General features: G+C 44.4%; 1 protein-coding gene across 2 annotated transcripts in view; it reads right to left on the bottom strand.

Annotated features, from left to right (window-relative positions):
* The window catches only part of LOC119460239 (huntingtin-like), a 155,053-nt gene extending 136,197 nt beyond the window's left edge, over nt 1-18,856 (bottom strand). For both annotated transcript variants that reach the window (XM_049666594.1, XM_037721406.2), the window contains exons 1-8: nt 18,615-18,856; nt 17,032-17,115; nt 14,675-14,795; nt 13,952-14,091; nt 13,536-13,677; nt 12,838-12,979; nt 6,920-7,083; nt 5,578-5,770 (exon numbers count right to left, since the gene is read on the bottom strand). In XM_049666594.1, coding sequence (XP_049522551.1) covers nt 5,578-5,770; nt 6,920-7,083; nt 12,838-12,979; nt 13,536-13,677; nt 13,952-14,091; nt 14,675-14,795; nt 17,032-17,115; nt 18,615-18,700 — 1,072 coding nt within the window. In that variant the 5' untranslated portion in view covers nt 18,701-18,856. The remainder of the gene's footprint in view (nt 1-5,577; nt 5,771-6,919; nt 7,084-12,837; nt 12,980-13,535; nt 13,678-13,951; nt 14,092-14,674; nt 14,796-17,031; nt 17,116-18,614) is intronic.
* Between the last annotated feature and the right edge of the window lie 426 nt (nt 18,857-19,282).

The following is a 19,282-nucleotide window of genomic DNA, read 5'->3' as shown; positions in this document are numbered from 1 at the left end:
TTTGCTTTCCAGTTTTCTTCCAGAAAGCAGGAGGGTTTTTCCATCTTCATGGCAGGCGGTTTTTGTGGGTTATCGTCAGCTCGTTAAGGCCAATCTGCGTAACAGACAAAAGTGGGGAATGCGCATCACATCATTGGCACCGCTCCCGCGGTTTATCGGTGTCGATGGTACAGAGTTCTCAAATCTGGAGGCCCACGGCAAGCGAGACACCATACAGTGTCTGAAACTTTTTAAGTCATCGTTTCACATTGGTCCTGCAGGAGAGGAGCGCGGGGTCTGACTCGGCACCAGTGCCATCGCTTGCTGCGACCTAAGCAACCTGCAAGCGTTGGAGTGGAAGGTAGTGAATATAGACAACAGCCCACAGGAGAAACAGCAGTATGATCCAAGCTTAATTGGTGAGGCTTGACTCGGTCTGGAGCTAATGCAGCAGCTGGTCCACGCCATGCCACTTTCGATGGTGCAGTAAAACGGCGCTTGAGGACTTAGTTCCGTTTTTGAAAGCCCCAGCAACCCTTTTGGCACAGAGTGGGTGCAGATTTCTTATATTATGCTGAAATGTAGCAAGATGTAGCAGGGTTTGCCTCTCGGTGCTGTTTGGCGCAACTGGCGCAGCGGTGGCATCACTGCAATTGTCTCAAAGCGGTAGCTGGTGTTGGCACGAAAGAAGCACGCATGTGCCTGTGGCCTAATGAATAGAGCATTGGGCTTTTTGTGCTGAGGGACCCTGGTTCAATCCCACCATCAAACACATAACCATTTCTTCTATTAAAGAGGCAAAAAATGATGCAAGACAGTAACCCACCTACTGTACCTATGCTCTCTGACGCACAGGCTGACATGAAATGTTACAATACAGCAGAGTGCAAAATTCACGAGCTATCTGACTGCGCATCACTGGCAGCACACAAGTTCGGCTAAGCGCTTGTGATGATGTGCGAGGTTTTTCTGTTGCATCTTTTAAGACCACAAGTTAATTTGGTACTAGTGGTGGACTGCAGATAGGTACATTGTTTCTCTTAAAGCACTTCTGCTGCCAGTCGATTGCACATGTGCATTCTCTCCAAATTTATCTCAAGAAAGGGCTGACAGCATGATAATGTGATGGTAGGTGTGCTTGGTGTTAAAATCCTGACTCACAAAGATCAAACACAACATCACCAGCTAGTCTCATCAGTTAAAACAGTGATATTCATGGCACAGTATGGGCAGATTTCATTCGAGAAATAAAACAAGTTAACCGTCATCCAAATTTTTGGTCACCATTATACACTGGCCCTTCGAAGCTCGTGGCAGTGATTCAACGAAGTAAATAATCGAGCAAAACTCACAATACAAAAATATGTCAGCTACTGTATAACATCATATTGCTCCCTCAACAATGGGCCTGAGAACAGCGAACTGTTCAGGCACTTTGGACTTTGTTTGACAGACAAGTACTATCCTTGAGTCTAGAAGGCTGGTTTTGATTGTGAGCAGCATTTTAGAATATCGCAGACTCTTACCCTCACATTCCCTTTCTCACGAAGAAGCCATAAATATTGGTACGTGATAAAATGTTTTATCCATTCATTAATGAGATGGAAAATGTCTGTGGAAATTTTGATTCAGTTAACTTCCGTTAAGTAAAGCCTGACGGGACCGACGAAATTGATTGAATCATCCAGTGGGTCGAATTAAGCAAGATGTAGAAAAAAAAAACATCAGAACACACCGCTGATTGATTTGGCGGTATATTTGCGTGATTCTAACATCCACCTGAATCAAATGCGCACCCACTTTCTAACTGTTCAATGTAGAAAACTAACGTAAAAATGACATTAAAGCTTCTAAACAAAGCAGAAATTTAATGTGCACCAGATTTCCTGGCAAAAAAAAAAAAAAAAAATGGGCAAGGGTTTAATACGTGTTTCACACTGGCGGCCAGTTTTCTAAGGATAACCTAACCGTAATACAGCCGTGTTATGCGGCAACGCCTACTAACGCGAACTCGGTTCTTGACCAATTTTACTCTCGAAAAAAAAAACAATAATAATAATAATAATAATAATAATAACAATAATAATAATAATAATAATACAGGTAAACCTGCTTATAACGAACCTCCATATAACGAATTCCTGGATATAACGAAGTTTTTCTATTCCCCCCCATTACTTCATAGAAGCACATGTATTTGAGACCTCTACGTAACGAAGTGGCAGCAGGAGACCCCCTCGATATAACGAATTTCCCCCTCCGACAACCTAGAGATTTCGCCCCAAATACAGTAAAAGCTCGATGATACGATCACGTCTAATATGAATTTCCGGATGATACGAATTTTTTTGTGGTCCCGGCCGAGCCCCATTACTTTGCAACGTGCTAGAGAACGGTTGTTACGAATCGATTTTCAGCCAGCGTCGGTTGATACGAATAAACGCCGCCCCACCGATGGCCGCAAAAGAGAACAGCGCGCAGTCACGCGCTTTCTCTCCTTCTCTTTTGGTGCGGAGGCGCGGCGCCGGACAGCGCGGACTCCGCGACTGGGCGCGAAGAGTTTGAAGCGGTGGCGCTTCAAGAAATAAATGCTTTTTACGTACATGTGCCTGAGTGAGTTCACCTCTGACTCTTTAATTTAGCTACAGTCGAATCTCGTTAATTCGAACACGCTTACTTCGAACATACCGCGCACCGACAATGCTCTTAGCAGCGCGCCAAATAACGCGGCGGCGCCTCCGACCGGCATTGCTACGACACCGCCATAGAGCAAAAGCTCAGGAGAGACCCCTCAATGCCGCGCGCAAAGGAACGGGGGAAAAAAAAAAGAACCCGCGGCGGAAATTTCCCCCTCTCTCAAATGGCAAGGTCGCCGTTTCTGCATCGCGCCAGAACAAGCGTGTACGTGCCGACTAGAGTGTTCTAGACAACCGTATTCTAGCACACACTAGTGCCGACGTGTCAGCCACGCGGATAAAATGGCAGTGAACCCTTCTCCTCTATTTTCTAGTCACATGTTGACCTTGCACGCTGCGGCAGCAGCGCAGAGGGAAGCAGCGGCGGAGGCACAGTCGGGCCAACGGAACTGCCACGCCCGCAAACGCTCGCTTCCCGATAACGGCAGAAAACGAAACTTCAGGGGGCGGCTAAAATAAGCTGGCGCCAGCACGGCGGCGGGCGCACACGGAGATGTGCGCACGGAGTCGAAGGTGAGAGAGCTACGAGGGAGTTGAGAGGGAGGGCGAGGGGAGCCACCGAAGCGGCGGAGTTGACGCGGCCAATTCCGCTTCCCTGCCGCCCTCCTCCTTCACCTTCGACGGTCTCCGCGCGCACCCGTGTGCCGGCGCCGCCCGCTCGCTCCCTGAAGCTTCATTTTCTGTCGTTATCGGGAAGCGACCGTTAGCCGGCGTGGGCAGTTTCGTAGCCCGCGCTTGCTATGCGCTTGCGCGCCGCGATATTTCACGACTCACACCGTTCGTGCATCGTGCTATGGTGCACGAATACTTCAAAAATACGTCCTTTTAATTCGAACAAATTTTCGGGCCCCTTCGAGTTCGAATTATCGAGATTCGACAGTAGATTTAATTGTGTTTCGATGATACGAATTTCGGCTAATACGAATATTTTTCGTGACCCCGTGAGATTCGTATCATCGAGCTTTTACTGTATTGTCATTTTTGCGCGACCAGCAACCGGAAGCAGCTTCTCCGCCGCGACGGAATGCGAACTTCGAAGTGAGCGCACGTGTGCATGCGTGCGTGCGTGTGTGAGGCGGGCCTGTATCCCTGGACCCGGCGATCTTGCCGCCGCGGGCGTGACCTTTCCCCCTCCCTTCATTCAAACCTGATCATGCCACTAGCTGCAGCTGGCCTAGCCCGCCAAGCCAGCACTCTCTCCTTTTCCTGTTGATGTTGCCGACGCGCTGGTACACGCTCTGACACATCACACTCGACGAGCGCGGACACGCGCTGTCAAACGCTGGCGGCGTGTGGAAGCGCCGCTGGAGAAGCGAGCGAAGTGACCTTCGTGCTGTTGTCTATCACTTCAACGCAAACTGAGCGCCGAGAACACACAGCACGCACTAAGCTACGAGCCGCCGACGTACCTACACTGCTACACTCTGCCCCAACGCAGATCGCTTTCAAGATACGGCCCGCGCGCCGCCGCGCAGTACGCAGTTGATGCCAGAGTACAGTACAACGCCGCCCCGCTATCCCTCCCCCCCCCGCTTTCTCGCTGGTGCCTCGAGTGCAACGGAAGAAGGCGCGCTTCCTCCCTGCTTTTCATGCGCGCACGAGATTAGACGAGGTCGTCGGCTCCCCTCGCACACTCGCACATACAGCATACGGCGCGCGGTGACTGCGTTATCGCTCTTGGAGTTTATACGGGATATCTATGAGCCAAAACCAATTTTAGTGCCACAACGCGTCATAAACACCATCTTTATGTAGCAAATACGGATCTCAAGGGCCATACTTTTTCTGGCGGAAACCGAAAATACGTCATAGTTGTCGCCCCCGGCACTTTGGGCGGCCAATGCCATCGTCAAGCCACCAAGCCAAGCGACATGAAAAGCCAAATGGCCGCTCAGGCCGGCGCGGGGTGGCAGTTCGCAACGTATGATGCGGGAACGGTCCCACAGTTGCGACGCAACAGCGGGGTTACCAATGCATTGGGTTCTATGGGAGCTGTGCCGGGACCGGCCGAAAACGAACAGCCGGGAAAACGCAGCCCCCGGGAACGTAACAGTGGGGTTCTACTGTAACACTATACGACGCTACAACGCCATCGTGACGCTCGCTCTTCGTTTCTGATGCCTCGCGCTTGTGCGAAACGACACGCGTCCACGCATCCGGTACCTGGTGTGACATTCCAAGGATGAGTGCTTCGACGAAAACGGAAAACGGGTGCGCGTTACAATTGAGGGCGCGTTAGAATCGAGTAAATACGGTAAGCGTTTCTTTTTCGAATTTTCGTGCCGAACCTGCATATAACGAAATCCTCTTTATAATGAAGTTTTTCGGGAATTTGTCAAGTTCGTTATATCCAGGTTTAACTGTAATAATACAAAAATAAATGCGTGCCTTAGAATCGGGTACATACTGTAACCAGACATTGTGAGCTACCGTTATTGCTTGAAAATCTTTAGGCAGGCCAAAAATAGGTGTTTTTGACAGGGGATGACACGTTTTCAACACCTTCACTGTCCCCCAAGCTTTGTCGAGACACACGCTGCCCTTTTGGGTCACCATAGGGGTCAGGCATGTGCATACTGACTAGTCAACTTCGAATTATCTAGCGAAGGCTAATTTTAGGATCAAGTAACGACAGGTTGGGCCCGTAGAAATGAATGGGCATCGACGGGGACCTTCAGTCGAATCGAATTAACGAAAAAATGAAATTAACCGGAGTCAAATTAACGGATGTATACTGTACAAGCAATTATTTAGTGACAGCATATACAGTTGCCACTTTTTTAATGTTTCAATAATGACTTGTGCCAACATTAGCTGAACATAATTGCAATGTGAACAAGCAAGTTTAGCATTCAGAAAAATAATGTGCTTTGCTTTGCATTGACAAGCACAGAAAGCTCACCTGAGGTGTCAGCGCGAGAAACAGGTCTGCGGTTTGGAGCATGGATGTATGACTGTGTCACACCATTTGGGCTCAACAGCACTTGGAGGAGTGCAGGCGGAGGTGTTGTCAACAGCTGGTTTAAGGCTTCCAATGCAGCCGTCACCACTGTCTGGTCAGTGTTGCTTATATGGTACAGCAGTAGTTCATAAATCTGAACAATGTAAAGAGAAGTGAGGATGGTTTCAAGAAAATAGCTTTCAGAATATCTGTGCCTCATGTGATGCAAGATAACAAAGTTGCAACACATTCACAAACTGTTGCAGTTTAACAGACAAAACAAGTACTAGAAGCAGAAACTCTGGTCATATTTCTTCATATTGCATTGTTGCCCTAATATGGCGCATAAAAGCATAACATGGATCGACAGCCAAACATTAGCAACAGGTCTAAAAAAGCTGAAAGCTTAACACTGGACCACCTTGCTTGCACAGAAAAGCTGATCGAACGCAATAATCAAGTATGAGAAGGCTTCTGCATGCTGCCTGACCCAACAACCCTTGCTTCGAGAGCCTGAAGGATGCAGTAAAAAACAAACAAAATGCCTGCTGCAATGAATAAAACCAAATGTTTCCTGTACAATAGAAACTTACATGTTTTCACCTTTGTGAAGGTATTGCTTCCTTGCATAGCATTGGCATCCCTACGGCTAGTATTGATGACAACAAATCTTCATAATTTTTTTGCGTGATCTGACTTACAAAAGTTGGGAACTAGAAGCCAGGAGCATACTTTCTATATTTTCGATTTTTTTTACTCTGAGTACTTATATAAAAATAGGAAATTATTTTCATTCGTATTCCTTGAGGTGCTTCTGTCAAGTTTCGCATAAGAATCCTAAAAGACTGCCTGAGTAATTATTACTGCTTTAGGTCCATTCAAAACACCAGTGATCAGGCTATAATTTTATGTATCACGTTATATGTTGCGACTACCACGTCTTGAAATAAAAACATAAAACAAACATTTCTAGCGGTAACCAAAGAGTTAACTCGGTACATTTAAGACTTAGCCAAGTTAGCTGTCCTCCCACTTAGTGACTAATGCCAGTAAAGGAGGACAAGCGTAGAGTAAGCATGCAACAAATGGTTCCACAAGCACTAACCCTAGACTGCATTAGGTGATTTTTATACTGCCTGCACTTCATATCTTTTGTTCATGTATGAAAATGCAGTGTATTTTTTTTTCCTTTGTTTGGTAGCCATGCTCGAGGTCATGAAACCATAACAAATAAATTGGGCTTCCCAAACTGGCTTCAACAGCTTGAAAGCAATTAGGCAGCATGCTCAAGGACAATGAATACCTTAAGAAAATGCTCCAATGTTGGGCCAGCTTTCTCGGCCCCTTTCAGTGCAGGCATTTCTTTTGTGGGCTTGCTTCCCAGATGAGGAATCAAGTGCCGGAAACAAACAAGGACTCCAACAATAGTGTGAGCTGGATGGTTTTCCTGGACTGGAAGTACCAGGCCTGTGGAAAATTTTAAGAGAACAACTGGATCAGAAACAAGAACAAAACAGAGCACCAGAAAGAGCCTGATAAAAACGTCACTGTGGCATGAGCAAAAATTGGGTCACTTAATAATTTTAGCATAGTAGTATTCCTATTTTGACCATACACCCCAAAAGTGGGTGTAAAACATCTACTTGGCTAAAGGCACACATAATTTTCAGTGATGTGAGTATTGCATTTGCATTTCAGCCTTCACTGTCAATGAGTAAGAATTGTTAAAACAGTGCCTTCCGACATTTGTGTATGCAATACATAGTCAATTACGTCTGTATTTATCGTGACAGAACTGCACTTATACATTCATTTAACCCTTTCAGTGTCACTGACGTACCCGTACATTTCCGCGTTTCTGCCCTGCCGTGTTAGTGACACACCCCTTGCATTCTCCACTCTCTCCCCTCAGATACCAAGAGTGGATTTCTTCCTTAACTATGTCATTTTTTTTTTCAGAGAAAACAAACAAACACTGGGGGTGCGTCACCTCCGAAAAAATCCGACAGTGAAAGGGTTAACTACACTTATCAGCAATGGTCATTGGGCCTACACACCAACACACCAATCTTGCCTTAATAGCCTTAATAAGTAGTAAGTACCAGAGCATATTGACCTTGGCAATATATCTAGGGGGTCACCTGCCATGGAGTTCATGCAGCTGCCACAGGGCATAGTGCTTGCACACCGTCAGAGATGGTTTACCTCTACTTTTTACTATGGTCTTGTTCTTTATTATTTTCGCTTATAGAAGGTGTTCAACAAAGACTTTTCGAAATAAATTGATGCTACCTTTGCTTCAGAGTGATCAGACTCAGACAAAACACAAATGTAGGCCACAGTGTGTCTCTGCTGCTCAGTAGAGTGATGCCCCGCTTGAAGAGTGTGGTTACACACGTTCTTTAGCCTCGAAGTTTTGGTTTCATGTACTCAGAGAGCCACAATTCATCAGGCCTTGGCTCTGACAGCAATTACATTTCTTACCATTTGTCACAAAAGAACGCGTAATCCAAGCGCGCGCCGAGTGTCACGCAAGCCAGCGAAAGAACACGCCGGCCCCGCGGCAACTTCAACGGAGGGGGAGAGCGCATACGCCTCAAGCAACAATGCTAACAACGGCGCCGAAACGTCTGGAACCTGGAAGAGACTCGACGGAGCGACGTTAACCAGAGAGAGTGAGAGAGTACACGCGCGCGCCGAGACACCTTCTCACCCGGCGAGTCGAGAGAGATAACTACAGCGTGAGCGTGCGCGCCAACAGCATGAGTCATCAGGACCCCCCCCTCGAGAATGCTCCGATGGTGGCGGTCGAAGGTACCAGAAAAGAGTAGAAGTTTCCCAAGCTTTGGCCGTGCTACGGAATCACAACTCCGATCGAATGTTCGAGAAGGACCGTCGACGGCTATATAAACGCCGTGCGAGCATTGTCAGTTCGGAGTCCAGTGAGGAATTCAGGAGTTGAGTCCGCACCGTGAAGTGATGTAACGTGAAGACCAAGCGTCTGCGGAAGAAGGGGATTCCCCGGTAAGCTAGTCGACGAGTTCTTCGAGCGTCTGCATTTCCGGAAGAAGTTCCTTCTTCGAGATTTGCCCCCAAGTTACGCCGAGATCGTCTGACTCCAAGACCAACCAGCACGGTGAATACGATTGGACACTTAGTGTTCCTATTTATTTTGTACTTTACGTGTTGGACTCTTGTGCTTGTCGTTATTTTCTTGTGTTTGTTAATACCCATCTGATTTGTATTGTGTTGTGTCTAGCCTAAGTGTGCAAGTGTGTGTGTAACTGCCTTGTGTGAAGAATATATTTTGTTGTGTTTTGACAACTCTGGGCTCTGACTCGGTCTTTGGACAGCAACCGGCGTTCGCTGGCGCACCAGAGGGCCCACCCTTAATTGTCCTTGCTTTCGTGGGATTATTTTCGGGAGCTGATAAGTCGGCTTTGGAATTTAGTCCGGCGTCTGCGCCTCGTTCACCGGGGTCTGTGACAATATTTCTGGCGTCCGCGACAGGACCTTTCTGGTGCAAATTGTTTGTCCATAGTAGGGAGAAAGAGCCTTGGGTCGTTTACATTGCTATTGTAAACGATTTTGAGTGTTGCACCACGTTTCGCTAACTTGTGTGCAGAGAGAAGTTCGATTGTTGAAATCTAGGCAGATAATTTTTGCACGCGGCTAGATCTTTGAAGGGCATTATGGATCTAGAGAAATTAGTTGCCCTTGGTGAGAAGATGGGTCTTTCCGGAGCGGAACTACGGAAGTGGGTTAGTCAGAAGGAAAAAGAAGCTGTAGAAAGAGAGAAGCTAGCGGCCGAACGGGCCAAAGAGGAAAGAGAAGCAAAGGAGCGACAGATAAGAGAGGAAAGAGAAGCAATGGAGCGACAGATAAGAGAGGAAAGAGAAGCAAAGGAGCGACAGATCAGAGAAGAAAGGGAAGCCGAAATAGCTGAGAGAGAAAGACAGAGACAGCATGAGTTAGAACTCGAACGACTTCGATTGCAGCAGCGTACAGACGCTCCCGCCCAGGCAAGAGTCGATAGCACTGAAAGGGAAGAAACTAGCTTCCGTCTGAACCCAAGCAAACTGCTTGTGGCATTCGATGAAAGAAAAGATGATCTGGATGCCTATTTGCATAGATTTGAGACAGTTGCTAAAAGCCAGAATTGGCCAGAGGATCAATGGGCCACTGCATTGAGTACGTGTTTGAGCGGTGAAGCACTTAGTGTGTACGGTAGGCTGACGCCAACCGATGCCTCCAATTATGGAAGGGTGAAAGCTGCTTTACTGAAAAGATTTAGGTTCACCGTAGAAGGCTTCCGAGATAAGTTTAGGACTGGAAAGCCAGCCGATGGCGAGACTGCCACGCAATTTGCCGCGCGGCTCAGTCACTATTTTGATAGGTGGACCGAACTTTCAGAGATTGCACAGGAGTACGGTGCGCTTAGAGAGCTGCTGATCAAGGAGCAGTTCCTCATCAGTTGCCACCCGAGCCTGTCACTCTATCTGAAAGAAAGGAAAGCTAAATCGCTTCAAGATATGTTGGAATTGGCAGACCAATTTTTGGAAGCACAGGGAGGCACCAATCTCTCCAAGATCAGAAAAGAGGAGCCAGAGGATGCAAAGAAACCGGCATCCGATGAAAGAAGAAACCCTCCGAAGCCTGTTCCGAGGTGTTATCTCTGTAACCGACTAGGCCACCATGCTAGCAGTTGTCGGACCAACTTTACGCGCACCAATGAGGTTAAATGTTTTAAATGTGGGCGAACGGGGCACAAAGCCGATTCATGTCGCAACGGAGTGAAGGAAACTCCCCAAGCATCCTGTGTGTATGCCCCGCCAAAACATCAAGAAGACATAAACGACGGCTGTGTAGAACTTCGAGACGGAAAAAGAATTCCGGTCGTTAATGCGGTGATGACACAACGCCCAGAATTTCCCGATAAGGTAATGCCCGTACTTGCCGGAAAATTGGGAGACAAACAAATCACGGTGTTACGAGATTCCGGCACCAGCACAGTGATCGTGCGAAGGGACTTAGTAAAAGACGAGGAGCTCACGGGCGAAAACACTTTGGTCTACCTAGTCGATGGTACGGCTAGAAAGCTTGCCGAAGCCAAAATTGAGGTCGATACCCCCTATTACAGTGGGAATCTCACTGCGCTTTGCATGGACAGCCCACTGTACGACCTAATTCTAGGGAACATCGAGGGAGTTCGCGCCCCAGACGATCCGAAACCTTTGGAAGAAGAGCCGAAGATCGAACCCTCGACAATTGAAGAGCCACGCGGAAATCTATCAGCAGCTGTCGAGAGCACCGTGGCAGCAGACAACCGAACTCAAACAAAGGTTCAGACAAAACCTTTCCAGCTCCTTTCCACGCCCAATTCCGAAAATAAACCGACCGGGACCCATAAGCACGCCAAACGCCACCATCGAAAAACCAAGGACAGGAAATTTAAATTTAAGAACCGTTAACGGTTAGTGTGCGGTGCAAAGTGTTTTGGTTGAGTGCACCGAGTGTTTGTTTATGTATCATGTTTATGTATTTGTTCTGTTGTGTAGACTACCCCGTCATAGTTTTGTATACTTGTTCCACATGTTATATTTCAAATGTTTGCCTTGTTACGCGAAATATGTATTATTGTATAATATAAGTGCACTAGTTACACGAGCGATGTGTTATTGTGTAGTCCAAGTGTACTTGTGTGACTTGTGCTTGTATTCGATGTATCGTGAGTGATGTGTGATTTGTGGTGGACTGATTTATGGACTTACGGACTCTTGTGTAGTGGACTCTTGTGCGCGCTTCTTTTGTGGTTTCTTGAATATTATTGCATAATATTCTTAAAGTGGGGGGCAGTGTCACAAAAGAACGCGTAATCCAAGCGCGCGCCGAGTGTCACGCAAGCCAGCGAAAGAACACGCCGGCCCCGCGGCAACTTCAACGGAGGGGGAGAGCGCATACGCCTCAAGCAACAATGCTAACAACGGCGCCGAAACGTCTGGAACCTGGAAGAGACTCGACGGAGCGACGTTAACCAGAGAGAGTGAGAGAGTACACGCGCGCGCCGAGACACCTTCTCACCCGGCGAGTCGAGAGAGATAACTACAGCGTGAGCGCGCGCGCCAACAGCATGAGTCATCAGGACCCCCCCCCCCCCCCCTCGAGAATGCTCCGATGGTGGCGGTCGAAGGTACCAGAAAAGAGTAGAAGTTTCCCAAGCTTTGGCCGTGCTACGGAATCACAACTCCGATCGAATGTTCGAGAAGGACCGTTGACGGCTATATAAACGCCGTGCGAGCATTGTCAGTTCGGAGTCCAGTGAGGAATTCAGGAGTTGAGTCCGCACCGTGAAGTGATGTAACGTGAAGACCAAGCGTCTGCGGAAGAAGGGGATTCCCCGGTAAGCTAGTCGACGAGTTCTTCGAGCGTCTGCATTTCCGGAAGAAGTTCCTTCTTCGAGATTTGCCCCCAAGTTACGCCGAGATCGTCTGACTCCAAGACCAATCAGCACGGTGAATACGATTGGACACTTAGTGTTCCTATTTATTTTGTACTTTACGTGTTGGACTCTTGTGCTTGTCGTTATTTTCTTGTGTTTGTTAATACCCATCTGATTTGTATTGTGTTGTGTCTAGCCTAAGTGTGCAAGTGTGTGTGTAACTGCCTTGTGTGAAGAATATATTTTGTTGTGTTTTGACAACTCTGGGCTCTGACTCGGTCTTTGGACAGCAACCGGCGTTCGCTGGCGCACCAGAGGGCCCACCCTTAATTGTCCTTGCTTTCGTGGGATTATTTTCGGGAGCTGATAAGTCGGCTTTGTAATTTAGTCCGGCGTCTGCGCCTCGTTCACCGGGGTCTGTGACACCATTAATAAGTTTATATGGCATGTACATATGGCATGTATATGGCTTCACTTCCTTTGATTTCCCCAATGACAGTGAGGTGCCCAGAGCATACAGTTAAAATGTTAATTAGTGATTTTAGTCAATTAGCACACCTCACCCATCCTCTGATGTTTCCACCACTGATGCTATGACTATGAAGTCAGCATCTTTTTATTTCAAAAAGCCTATTTTTAAACATTATAGTTTAAGTCTTTGTTGAAACATCCGGTAAAGCCAGTGCCTTCTATGAAATACTTCTGGGCAGTTATATAAAACAAGCTAGAAGGAGAAGTGGTCACAAGAAGATAAACAGAAGTACAAAGCCAAATGGACATACTGAAGAGGTCATTGAGAAGCCACAACAGGAAGACATTTGGCTTTCGAGACCACTGGCACACGGTTACAAGGGACAGGGCTGCACAACGGCGAACCAGGGCTGAGGGACAAGACAGATTGGGCAGGAATGTTCGTAGCAGCATCTGTATAAAAAGAAATACAGTATTTAAAACACTAGCAACTTGGTATGCCTGCATTGACGCACAAGACTATAATGAAATTTTGCATGTCTCAATGAAATTAGACACCCACAATGTCTTATTTGAAACAGGCAACCACAATACAAATGCAAAAAAAAGAAAAAAGCAAAATTCAAGCAGTAACTGTCACTACCAGAAGATGCAACACTGTCAGTTGTGATTCATAACAATTATTGACATATAATATCCTTTCTTGTCAATAGCATCTGAAAAAGTCTGCACATAACCCATATTGTGGTGTTTCATGCCGCATAAAACAAAGTGTATAAAAGCTGAAAAGAAAACAAATCACTATTTTGTAATATCAGGAAATGAAATTATTCCTACCTCAACATTTATAGCTTAAATAAATGTTAAGGGAAGAGATTCCTTTTAACGGCTTTGGAAGGAATGTCCTCCCTTAACAAAGTTTTTGGCTGCAGGCATGAGTTTATTAAGAAATTATTCAACTATACTACGTCGCCTGGTTACTGACCCACGATGCATTCACACTACCAACCTTGATGTCATTGTCGCTGGTGAATTGGCCAAGCATTGGCATGGCTCGAACAACAGTGTTTGTCAAGGCCTCCTGCACACTCTCCTCTTCGGAACGCTGGCTTATGCGCACAAAGCAAGGTATCAAGTTCACTGTGTACGCCCTGAGTAAACGAGAAAGAGCACACAAAATGCAATTAGCGGAGAAACACTTTTATGGCACAGCTATTTAACTTTGAATGACATGCAGTTTTCAGTGTTTTTGCACCACTATAATGTTACACACACATTTAACCTGATAAAAACAACTCAATGGTGATAAACAAAAGTAAGATTACTCTGTTTCCTTGCAACAAAAGCACTATGCAAGCAAAACACTGCAATGCAAACACCTTAACAGTGACGCAGCAACAGAATGGTACAAAGCTGGATCCTTGCCTGCATTTTTGTGTCTTGATTAAATGGCACAAGTCTCCAAATTTGCCAAGGGCCACACGTAAGCTTCGACCTGGGCCATTTTTCTTTATTTCCTTGTACAGCTCAGCCTGTAACCTTCCTAGGTGAGAATCTAGAAGAGTCTGAAATATGAAACAAGGAAACTATAATGATACACTCAATACTTTTGTGGCAATTTAGATGAACTGTCAGGATTAGTTTCGAGTAGCTGAAAACACCACAAAGCATGAGATATTGCTAGCAGAAACATCCTTGGCAATGGCTACATTCTAATAGAAACAATGCAAGGTGGCCATGAAAGTGAATACCCTTGTTTCAAGCAAACAGCTGACATCATAACAGCAGCTTACAACAAATGCCAGTGTCACCTAAATGCAATGTGTCACAACCTAACATCAAAAAAAAGAAAAAAAAAACAAGTTTACAACAAACCCGCACACTACAACTAAGCTCCACACCATGTGCATCATTTTTCTTTGAGCACTGGTTTTCAACAGCATGTCTCCAAGATTCAAGAAAACACGTCACAGAGCACAACTTGGAACCTTCAGCAACCAAATGAGGTGTCTTGAAGGCCCATAACAGACAAAAATACAGCAGTACTTACAGCTAATCAAGCAATCTTAATAGTTAGCCAAAATGTGCCACAGTTTTTGTCACAAAATGAAACAAATTCAGATGGATAAATGTTTAATACAAGCTCACCTTGATGGTTCGATTCAAACATTCATCTGCCACCATGCGCACATCACTGTCTTCATCATCACAGCAGAAAAAAAAACTTTCCACAGAAATGCCCAGAAGCTTAGGAAAATCTGAGTAAGTCCTGAAAATGGTCCCGCCAAGAGCAGAGAGTAAATGATTTCATCTGTAAAGGTACTCACCCGATACTGCCAACAGTCTTTTATTGAGCACTGTGCAGCAGTATATATTTCTATTTATATCTCATGAGAATATCTTGTTAATCTTCAGCAAGAGCTCTGAGCAGGAACCAAGCTGCTTACTTTGTTATAAAACTCAGAAGCCACAGTCACAGTTGGCCCTAGAAAAGCTGAATGCAATGTAAAACAGGCTACTAAAGTACGAAATGTGATGTTGTGGGCATTAAAAATAAAAAAGGAATCATTACCTACCATCAGTACTGGCAGCATCGTCCTAATCAAAAAAATTAGGTTTCAGAATTGATGCACACAAGGCATCAACATTTCTCAATTATAAATTGGAGATCCAAAAGTGGAAAGTTGTACATAGTTGTGCCCGATATCCACTTATTAAAAAAAAGCCTTTGCACAGAGGCATTATCTTAACACTGTTTGCACAATAGATAACTATGAATCATGACAGAGCAATTACTTCTGAGTGATTCGGCAATATCTTCACTTAATTCAGCTTACATTCTTTTTGTATTGACCTCATCTGAACAAAAAAATACCCACACAACTTGTTAATTAACCCGGCAGATGTGTCCCAAAAACATTTCAACACCACTGGTTCCTAAAGCAGCTTTGAGACGCTCTTCCAAGAAACAGAAATATGCAGAACTTATTACAACAAGACCATGTAAGACTACAGGTGCTTATGACATCTTTTTTTGAGGAGATAAATATGGCCTAAATTCTGCATAAGACATCCTAACAATGAACGAGAAGGATCAGGTGAACTAAGAGGCTCAAGACAACAGACAATAATAAAAAAAAAAAAACTAGAGGAAGATACTTTTTAATGAAATTACGAAAAGTAATGATAAAATGGGGTTTAAATTTTTAGTAATGTGCAGAACTGTTTGAATAAAGAATAGTTCCCTTTCCCCTATGCTTTCCCTGGCTACAAATGATTACTAGCAATAAAGAATCCACATCAACAGGAGAAACTGCTGTCTTCTTTTTTTAAACAAAATATTGCAGACCTTTCACTCAGGTCCAAGCAGAAAAAGGCATTTTTGGATTCAAGTAATCAACACAATACATTCCACACCTTCACACCATGGTCACTGCCCTCTCAACCATTCTGTCCCACTGAAAGGGGTCTCATGCCACACCTTGCATATGCAACCGGCACACAAAATCACTAGCGCCTGATAGCACAGGTCAGACGCAAGGCAATAAGCATGCGGCCCCTCCCATGCAACAGTGTCACTTGTGAGCAAGCAACTAGGAAATAGTGTTTAGCCATCTTTGAAGCCTCCACACAGGAGCCCCATATTGAACTGAAAGATACTTAAGTGGAAGCCCTGCCCAAGACCAAATAGAACAATTTCAGACCATAAGAGTTATGGCCACTTAGCACAAAAACGAAATAAAAAGGGGACATGGACCCTTGTCCCCATCCTCCTTATTATTTCCTTTTTGCCTTAAGTGGTCCTCAGTTGTATGGTCTGAAATTGTTCAGTATGAACCGACCAGCCCAGCAACACATACTACTAAGACCCAATATTAGTGACATTTTCATCAACTATATGGGAAACACAAATGTTTTTGAATAGACTGCCAATGTACTGAATGGAACAAGAGTGGCTGCATTCCAAAAAAAAAAAAAAGATTATGTTTGATTGCTAGTAGGAACGAAAACTTGATATATTCTTTTCAATTATCCCAAAACTAAACATCTTGAAGTCTGTCAAGAAAGTGGTGTTAGAATTCCCAGAAAAATGCACATTGAAATTTTGAAAGGTTGACTCCTGTCAGTACCACAATTAGAAAAGTGATTATGTTGCTTAAGATGGTTAGCAGTTTGGGAGAAAAAATAAACTGCTGAAAATGAAATTTCAACTTACAGATGCTGCAAATTGCGTTTTGTTGGCTAATGTGATACTGTGTTTAGTTTCACACATGTGTCTGTCTTCCATTTTATGTTTATAGGCCTTGTAATCCTTTGCAAACTATTACTGAAGGCTCAAATTAAAACAATAATTTATCACAGTAGAATTATTCTTTTTTCTTTGATTTAATAAATTTCACTGAAGTAAAAGCACTGGTTTCAAGTGAGAGCATTTGCTCAAGAAAGTTCTCAATGAAGAGGTCATCAAGATGCACTACTGAAAGAACAGTGGAAAGAGCATGTACCGTATGCTTGAAGTGCAAATAACATCTGCAATGTTGGTACAGTGTATAATCTTCTCCTTTTTTGATGGCACTGTTTCTTTTTTTCTGAAAAATAATTAAGAGTTGTTTTAGTATGATTGTTTCATCACGCCAAAAACTGCAGTCTTGGAAGACAGCTTGTACATCAAAACCTACGTTTAAGGGTACAAGTCTGAACAGTACCTATTTACCTGCAAACATGCTACTCCAACAACAATGCGGTAAGGCCCTATAAATGCACCGTTAGCCAGCAATTTATTAGAACTTCATTAGGTGCAAGATGTAGGGTTGTGCTCAGTATGACCTTTCCTTAAAATATGAGGCTGGAGCTTACTTTATGAAGCAGTAGAGGCATTAAAGGTGATACCTTCACAACCTTATAGCTATGTATCACTGTATCCTTTTGCCTGTTTGCTACTGCTAGGTATTACATCACACTGCATTGCTGCAAAATGCACCCACACACAATCCAGCCACTTCTGTTTCACTGTAAGTCATACACAGTGCAATTGAATGTGGAAAGACTTGTTATACATGGCATTTTGAGTAATATCGAGGACGCTGATTAGACACACAAGAGAGACAAGGAAGGGTGCTATATTTAGTGCAACTTCCTTGCTTTCTTTGAAATCAAACACTAGTAGAAACATACATTTCGGGCACAACAACACATTTACAGAAGTGCTCAGCAAGTGAATGTACAAACATGAGTAAATTTATGTGTAACATGTATGCAGTCACTAATTGATGTTACCTTATATCACCACTATGGTAGCAATGAATATCACACACAATAGCGGGACGATAAATATAAATGACTATGCTAATTAAATAAACATGAAGCTCAAACGAACACCGTGCCGCTTCATGTGACACGCCGAGTCCCTGTGGCAGATGCTTTAATACATACGGCGGCAAAGGGTACAAGACACGAACGGATAATAAAAAAAAAATCCGTTAATACCGTCCTTTCAAAAGGCCGGTTAGCTAACATACAAAAATTACCAAGGTCAGCATTCTTGATTGATTGGTCCGTCTATATGGGGGATGCATGCGGTGCAGTAGTTCCCGCCATTGCAAGATATGCCGTGTTAGTATTCAGTAAACGCGGCGCCTATTGCTAGCAACAAGCACGCAATGTTCATTGTGCGAAATATGAGCAGGGATTGCGAAACGTGTGTAATGTTCAGAAAACAACAGTTGCCATTCCATTTTTCTTATGGGCGTGACAACGCTGCTTGCATTACGAGGCCACAATATTCGAATGTTTTGCTGGCAGGAGCTGTTCGGCAGATCAGTGTCATTTACGATCGGACGCTGTCACAATTCTGTCACCATCAATCAAATGGTCTCTTTTATAGTGTGAGCTTTGCACAACAAGTTTAAGGTAGATCCCGACAGATGCATCGGCGTCCAGCTATCAGCTGGAACGCGAAGCCAGAGGCGTAGTAACCCACGTCGCTCAGTGAGCGATCTCTTCGCACTAAAATAGACTGCCCGTGAGCGCTCACAGCCAAATTCAAGGTGTACTCTCACAGGTCTAAGCAGATATAATAATGTCTTACTTAAGCAGCGGCTCTTCACCTCCTGCAGACGGCTGGACGACTTTTAAGGCTTCGAAAGACTTTATTAATTTTTCTATAGAAGCCATAGCACTAGTAAAAGCTACATTAATAAAACCTACGTCTCCGTAAAACTGGCATACCAGCTGGTCGAACTAAACAGCGGTAAAATAAATAAATCAAGAATATCACCGCTTCTGCTACTTCTCGTAACTCGTCGCCATCTTGCTTTACGAACAGCGGCGTCACCTGCGGAAGAATGCGTTCGTAGTAAACGCAGTTAAAAATATTGTAAACGTCTTATTTTCTCTTCAAAAATAAAAATAACAGCTATTAAAACATATTGACAAACTATAGTACAAATATATTTATACTATTGCCGAGATATGTGCTCAAGAGAACGACAACGTGGTAATCGAAACCGAAACTATCAAACCATCACCAACAACACTATCAAATGCGTTTTTATATATATATATATATATATATATATATATATATATATATATATATATATATATATATATATATATATATATATATATATACGTTGTGTTCAGGGAGCAAACGCTCAAATATTTTTTTACCTTTCATTTAACATGTCACAGAGGCTGAACTTATCTGCCAAACTTATAAGTGTTGTGTAAGTACTTTAAGGTAATATGAATAAT

This window comes from Dermacentor silvarum, chromosome 1 (genome assembly GCF_013339745.2).
Source record: "Dermacentor silvarum isolate Dsil-2018 chromosome 1, BIME_Dsil_1.4, whole genome shotgun sequence".
Classification (NCBI taxonomy): domain Eukaryota; kingdom Metazoa; phylum Arthropoda; class Arachnida; order Ixodida; family Ixodidae; genus Dermacentor; species Dermacentor silvarum.
Note: the sequence above shows the minus strand (reverse complement) of the source record. Positions and strands in the feature narration are given on the sequence as shown.